The sequence below is a fragment of the Sapajus apella genome, unplaced genomic scaffold, assembly GCF_009761245.1.
Source record: "Sapajus apella isolate SASKATOON/1434 unplaced genomic scaffold, GSC_monkey_1.0 scaffold15, whole genome shotgun sequence".
Classification (NCBI taxonomy): Eukaryota; Metazoa; Chordata; class Mammalia; order Primates; family Cebidae; genus Sapajus; species Sapajus apella.
This window is the reverse complement of record NW_022436955.1, coordinates 13,283,943-13,291,721: the sequence shown is the minus strand read 5'-3', so window position 1 is coordinate 13,291,721 and position 7,779 is coordinate 13,283,943. Positions and strand designations below refer to the sequence as shown.

Below are 7,779 nucleotides of genomic sequence, written 5' to 3'. Positions count from 1 at the left end.
TTTTTTTTTTTTTGTATTTTTAGTAGAGACAGAGTTTTGCTATGTTGGCCAGCCTGGTCTCGAACCCCTGACCTCAGGTGATTCACCTGCCTCAGCCTCCCAGAGTGCTGAGATTACAGGTGTGAACCACCGCGCATCTGGCCTAAAATATTTTAACCCAACCACTTAAAGTTATATTTAAAATATTTGTCAGGTATTATGGGCAATATAGAAACAAAAAAATATTTATTCACCATCAGTCTTTGAGATTTTTTATTTTAGCACTTGTCACTCTAGTTTATCTCTTCTCTCTCTCGAAATGTACCCTATAAACCAGCCAAACCAAACTGTTCGCAATTTCCCAAAGTTGTTACTTTCACTTTTCTGCACGTAAGCAGTAGTCAATGCATGGAAATTCTGTAAGACTGCTTCAGAGAGTCTGACTTCAGAGCATTCCTGGCTTTTATTATTATAGTATAAGGTAGAAATGATTCCTTAACATATGAGTAAAATTTGGTGGCTGTCTTCTTAGGAAATAATGTCATTTCCAAAAGAAACTAATATCAATGCATCTTAGTGAGCAACTTTCTTTTTGGATGGCTAGTTGTCTTCATATTCTTTCAAAAAACTGGAAATTCATTATTCATCTTGGCTCTTAATTTTTCATTTTGACATACCTGGGTCTGGAGTATAAGTGAATGGTTGAACGTCATGAGATCTTCCAGCATTCGTCACTACATATATTCCCACTGATACAGGCAAAGTTATATGTTGATCATGATAGGGGGGAACCTTCACAATAAGATGATTCTAATATAAAGAAAAGTACAAGAGTTGGAAAATATTTTTTAAAAATTAAATTAAGTATATTTCATGTTAACTATAAAGTTTAAAAAGTGACTTTTTTTTTTTTTTTTTTAATAGAGATGGGGTTTCACCATATTGGTCAGGCTGGTCTCGAACTGCTGACCTCAGGTGATCCACCCGCCTCGGCCTTCCAAAATTCTGGGATTACAGGCGTGAGCCCCATGCCCAGCCTAAAAAGTAATTTTTTCTTTTTTTTTTTTTTTTAAAGAATGTATCTTAAAGCTCAGGGTCACAGGCATCAGGATATTAATCTTAAGACAGCTTTTAAGGTAAAATCCAAGTGTTTTACAATGGCTTACAAGGTCAAGATCCCTGCCCTGTTAACTTCATGTCATTCCCGCTCTTCTAGTTCACTATACTGTAGACACATTGACCTTAGTCTTCTTTTAACATACTAAACTCAGTTTTACCTCAGATTCTGTTTGTTATTCTTTTCAACTGTAATATTCTTCCCTCACCTCCTCAAATGGTGAGTTCCTAACCCATTATCAGGTCTGATACAAATGTCACCTCAGAGAAGCCTTCCCTGATCATCCTATTTAAAGCAGTACCCCTCCCCAGCCTTATAATCTTGTTGTATTTCCATAATAGCACTTATCATCACCTGAAATTACTCTGGTTGATTTTTGGTTTCTCTCCAACCACAAGAATGTAAGCTCCATGAGGATCTAGGCTGTTTTGTTCTTCACTGTCTCACTTGTAAAGAATAGTACCTTACATAAAATATACACAATTATGTTCATTGAATAAAAGAATGACTTATGAGAAAAAATATATGCCTACCAAGGGCAAAGTCGGTTACCATATATTCTGTACAACCTCAATGTGAGATGTACTTCACAATGCAGTTCACTACTCCTAACCACATAATTCTCATTTTAAGTCAAACTGGGTTCAGTTTATCCACATCTCAGTAAACCAAAGATGTTTTTAGTTGGAATAGTGGCAGAAGCATCCTTATAAGAGAAAGGCAGAATTCATAAACATTTCACCAGTACTTACCCAAGGGGATTATATCTTAGCTAGTAATATGAACCATATTTGACTTTTTTCTTCTTCCCTAGCTTATTATAATGGTAAGGGATATCATAGGATAGTGATTACGGTTTTTTACTAATGATCTGATTTGCAGGAGGCCAAAGCTGACAGCTGAGGGTGATGTGAATTTGATGACATTTGAAATTAAGTTAGACTATATAGTTGGTTGACTCAGTTGAACAGAAAACATGCGACAAATGAGATTAAGGTCAAGGTTTCCATTTCTGAGAATTTAATTTGTTTCTGAGCCATATTAAAACACTCTCTGAAATACAGTCACATCATAAATAAAGAACTAGGCCAGGTGCAGTAGCTCATGCCTGTAATCCCAGCACTTTGGGAGGTGGGTGGATCACTTAAGGTCAGGAGTTTAAGACCAGCCTGGCTAACACGGCAAAATGCTGTTTTTACTAAAAATACAAAAAATTAGCCGGGGATGGCGGTATACACCTATAATCCGAGCTACTCCAGAGGCTGAGGCAGGAGAATCGCTTGAGCCGGGGAGGCAGAGGTTGCAGTAAGCCAAGATGGCGCCACCGTACTCCAGCTTGGGCAACAAAAGTGAAAAACAAAGGAAATGAAGAAACAAAGGAGGAAAGGAGGAAAGAAAGAAAAGGAAAGAAGGGAGGGAGGGAGGGAGGGAATGAGAGGAAGGAAGGAAGGAGAGGAAGGAGAGGAAGGAGAGGAAGGAAGGCAGGCAGGCAGGCAGGCAGGCAGGAAGGCAGGAAGGCAGGCAGGCAGGCAGGCAGCTAGCCAGCCAGCCAGGCATGGTGGCTCACGCTTGTAATCCCAGCACTTTGGGAGGCTGAGATGGGCGGATCACAAGGTCAGGAGTTAAACCCCTCCATCTCTACTAAAAATACAAAAAATTAGCTGGGTGTGGTGGCACATGCTTATAGTCCCAGCTACTAGGGAGGCTGAGGCAGGAGAATTGCCTGTGCCCAGGAGACAGATGTTGCAGTGAGCCAAGATTGTGTCAGTGCACTCCAGCTTGGGAGACAGAATCTCACTCTGTCTCAAAAAACAAAAACAAAAACAAAAAAAGAAGAAGGAAGGAAGGAAGGGAAGGAGGGAGACAGGCCAGAAAGAAAGACAAAAAGAGAAAGAAAAAAGACAAGAAAGAAAGAGAACAAAGAATGAACAAATCAACTGGCTAGCTTCTAATTTACGGCATTAACAATGCCTCCTGTTAGCCATCTCAAAAAAAAAAAAAAAAACATTCTTTTAAACTAGGTGGAAAATCATGTACAAATATGCATACATCCACATTATGAGGCAGGAGCTATATCTAAACGTATACAAGCTCATAAAAAAATGTACGGGTATTGATCAAATTTCTGAGAAACAGAGTTACTAAATCTTGTCTACCCTCATTTTTACTCAGTTGTTGAAGCAGTCTACCTAGAGTTAAGGAGATCGGTGGATGAACAGCTTGTGAGAGCTTCTACTCTTAAAATTATTTGGCAAACTCCACAATTCAAATTATTCTTTTGAATAGAAACTTTTTTCTTGCCAATTAGTAACAGGATTAGTATCTAAAAATCAGATGCATATTTTATCAAAATACTTTTACTCCACTTGCTTTGGAGAGCATATTTTAAAAAACTGATTTGAAGCCTTTTAAAAACCAAACGAGCCTATTTTGCTACTAATTCTTCAAACTTCCCCAATCTGAATCTAGAAATTCTACAACTGATCTGAATTAAAAATTAGGTAAACTGTGATTCATGATCAAAAGCTTTTTTTTTTTTTGAAATGGAGTCTCACTCTGTTGCCAGACTGGAGTGCAGTGGCGTGATCTCAGATCACTGCAGCCTCCGCCTCCTGGGTTTAAGTGATTCTCTTAATTCTTTTGCCTAGCTAATTTTTAAATTTTTAGTAGACACAGGGTTTCACCATGTTGGCCAGGACAGTCTCGTTCTCTTGACCTCGTGATCTGCCCATCTCAGCCTCCCAAAGTGCTGGGATTATAGGCATGAGCCACCATGCCTGGCAAAGCTATTTTCAATACTCTTCTCATAAATTAGGTCAATTAACCATCACTGAGCTAGGAATGCAATATATACAAAACACACAAAGGGTTAGGAGGCATCTGGAGCAGGTATAAGGCTCTTTGGGATAAAAAGAGGAAAACAGTTGAATTTTAATTTCTTTTTTTCCAAGACGGGGTTTCAACCATATTGGTCAGGCAGGTCTCAAACTCCTAACCTCAGGTGATCCGCCCGCCTCAGCCTCCCAAAGTGCTGGGATTACAAGCATGAGCCACTGCAACCGGCAAACTTTAATTTCTTAGAAAGATTTGCTTAGATTCAAAATAACTTTTTCCTTAGCAGATAAGCTTTTTCAGAGTGTGTCAGCAATGGTGCTAGATATCTTTCACTCTCCTATGAGATACTTTTTCTTTGTCACATTAATTTTACAGTTTGGAATATACATAAACATATAATTAGACTTGAACAAAGAAAGACCCATTACAAAATTACTATTAGAACCGATTTGAAAAACATAACCTCTAAACTTTCAAGTCTTTGTTTAGTCTAGTTGTTCCTACAAATTCTTCTGAGGATCTGTTTTTTGTACTTCTTTCAAGAATTTTCTTTCTACATTTATACTATCTTCCCCTGAGCTATCCTTTTATGTATATTTGTATGTATTATACAGATTGAATATCCCTTTATGTACAGTCTCCTTATCTATATTATAAGAATAACAATTATAATACAGCATTATAAGCAAGGGAGTCTACATTAATCTAACCAACGTTGTCAAGAAACAAAACATGTTCAGAGCATATAAAAGTACTGCATGAATAAATTAAGTTTCAGTTAGGATTAAAACTCTAGGTATTTAAGGTCCTGGCTGAAATTAGGGTTTGAAGTATCTCAGAAAGAACAAATGAACCTTACTTAGACCACAGAGTCACCCATCTTTTTCTTCAAGGTGAATAAAATAAAATGAACTAAAAAGTTTTTCTTGGCCAGGCATGGTGGCTCAAGCCTGTAATCCCAGCACTTTGGGAGGCCGAGGATGGCGGATCACAAGGTCAAGAGATCGAGACCATCCTGGCCAACATGGTGAAACCCCGTCTCTACTAAAAATACAAAAATTAGCTGGGCGTGGTGGTGTGCGCCTGTAGTCCCAGCTACTTGGGAGGCTGAGGCAGGAGAATTGCTTGAACTCAGGAGGCGGAGGTTGCAGTGAGCCGAGATTGTGCCATTGCACTCCAGCCTGGGTGCCAGGCAATAGAGTGAGACTCTGTCTTAAAAAAAAAAAAAGTTTTTCTTGTGTGCCTATTAAGTGTTTGGAATTACAAGGAACACAGAAAAATTATAATACATTGCCTCTAACCTCCAGTACTCCAGAGGAAGTTATTTGTTGGTTCATGGGAATGGAGATAGTCTGACCAAATATAAGAAATAATAAAATATTAGAGAGAAGGAGCCTCAAATAATCCAATGAAAGAGCTTATCTTACAGATCAGAAAATTGGGGCACAAAAATTACTTGTCTTACTTAGTTAACACAGATTGCTAATGACAAAGCAGGTATTAGAACTTTAGTTGGCCATGTGTGGTGGTGGTAATCCCAGCACTTTGGGAAGCCAAGGCAGGCAGATCCCAGGGTCAAGAGATAGAGACCATACTGGACAACATGGTGAAACCCTACTCTACTAAAAATACAAAAATTAGCTGGGTGTGGTGGCATACGCCTGTAGTCCCAGCTACTCAGGAGGCTGAGGCAGGAGAATCGCTTGAACCTGGGAGGCGGAGGTTGCAATAAGCCAAGATCACACCACTGTACTCTAGCCTGGGCGAAAGAGCGAGACTCTATCTCAAAAATAAATAAATAAATAAATAAATAAATTTAAAAGAAGAACTTTAGTTAAGACTAGTCTGACAATGAACCCTAGGAGATACTGCCCAATGATCTGTGTGACAAAAGGAACGTTTATTAATTCCCACTATCTCTTTTCCACAACATGAGGCTAGTAGCATAAGGCTAGAGGAAAACTTGTCACATAGCATTTGTTTAGGTATATAGAAAGCTCCACACTATAAATATTGTGTAAGAAATAAATTTACCCAGAGAGGGTTCTGGTCTTTACCTTTTTGGCTGCTAGGAGTTGATCTCTAGGTTCCTGCAGTGTCTTGTATGACAATGATCTTTACTTGAGAGCTTTGGTCACTGGACAGTCTAACAATGTGATTTATAACAGAGGCTTTGGTCACCGGACAGTGTAACAACGTGATTTATAGCAGAGGCTTTGGAACACACCATATCAATTCCAACCTCATGGAAGTGAAGACCAAAGGTCAGCTGCATGGGCAGTATATGATCAGGTCTGAAATAACAACTCTGGACACCAAAGGCTTGGGTAAACTTCCCTGGTTGGTAATTCTCTGCATAGTTGTTACCACACATTGCTATGCTGAGATGGTAATGTCTTCTTGAGAATGACAGAAGGTTGGTGTCCAGGACACTCCTAAACCTTGGTTTATGCATCTCTCCCTTTAGCTGATTCTGATTTCTATCCTTTTGTTACAAAACTATAGGCACTAAGTATAGCACTTTCCAGAGTTCTGTGAATTGTTACAGGAAGTTACCAAATCCAAGGGGACAGTGGAAAAAACCACTGTTTGAGCCACTCGTTCAAAAAGAGGGTGGCCTAGGGACCTCTGAACTTGTGTCTCGTGTATGAAATGGGAGCAGTCTTGGCTGTGCCCTGAGCTTTGAGTCCGGCAATATATTGGATACAAGTTTTAATTTTATTAGGTTTTTAAAAATAGGAAAACAAGGAAATTATAAACTTTTTGGATAAAATGGATATATATTGTCCATTTTTTTGCCTCTTCTATTTCTCTGCCTTCCTTCATGTGCTCTTTTCTATCCCCATCAGCTTCTTGCACTAAATTTTAGGCTTTAGGTAATTTACACATCAGCTTGTTCCTATTTCTCTCTTCTCTCCTATCTACACCTGTACATACTACCTTTTCTGCATGTGCCTTCCAACTTGCTTATAAAGTTGGCCTTCTGTTAGTCTTAATTTCTATGGGTTTGGTCCTATCTCCTCTAAATACTAATTCCTAATTCAGGTCTTGATCCTTGTTTTCAAGTTTTCATTGTTACTTGGAAACAATACATGGCTTATAGACTCTTTAATATCAGTGTGATGAGTGCTTCTAAACGCAAAAAGGCTGAACAAACATAGAGCACCTGAAATGTAACAGATTCTCAATAAATATTGGTTTCCCTTTTATTTAACTATATAGTGGAGTAAGATTATTCAAATCCTCAGAGAAATAAATATTAGGAAAGAAATGTTTTGTTTATTAACAATGAAAACATTTGCTACTGCTCCTAACTTTTTAAAATAGAGGCAGTCATGTTTAGTATTAGGAAAATAATTCTATTTCAGTTAAAGAAGCTTAAGAAAGAAACTTTTAATGATTCACATCATCCCATATGAAGAAGAAATTTAATCTATTGATTCAAGAAATTTTCAGAACAAAACTGAAATGCTCAGAGAGTAAACACAAATTATAAAAAAGCTTAGATTATACCTGATGAAATAATTCCATGTCAATTTCAGCTTCTGACTTCCAAGAGTTTTCATCTGATTGAAAAAAAAAAGTGATTTATTAAATTTTTGAACTTTTTTTTTTTACTCTCTATGACTATATCCAAATAACAAAGTGAAAACATGCAAATATCTATACCCCAAATATGCCTACTTACCAGAAACATTTTCTTGGAAAATAACTTTAGTTCCTTTCAGAAAGTTCTTGCCGATTAAAAACACTTCTTCTTCTCCTTTCACTGAACAGCTATGCAAGCTTTTCTTCAAGATTTCTGGCACTCCTGCTGGCTGAGCTGTGGATATACATTTATAAGCATT

At 37.9% G+C, this 7,779-nt stretch overlaps 1 protein-coding gene across 13 annotated transcripts in view; it reads right to left on the bottom strand.

Moving 5' to 3' along the window:
• The window catches only part of NFAT5 (nuclear factor of activated T cells 5), a 128,455-nt gene that overhangs the window by 21,901 nt on the left and 98,775 nt on the right, over positions 1 to 7,779 (bottom strand). For all 13 annotated transcript variants that reach the window (XM_032284319.1, XM_032284321.1, XM_032284315.1 and 10 more), the window contains 3 exons: positions 7,620 to 7,754; positions 7,445 to 7,497; positions 657 to 789 (listed from right to left, as the gene is read on the bottom strand). In XM_032284319.1, coding sequence (XP_032140210.1) covers positions 657 to 789; positions 7,445 to 7,497; positions 7,620 to 7,754 — 321 coding nt within the window. The remainder of the gene's footprint in view (positions 1 to 656; positions 790 to 7,444; positions 7,498 to 7,619; positions 7,755 to 7,779) is intronic.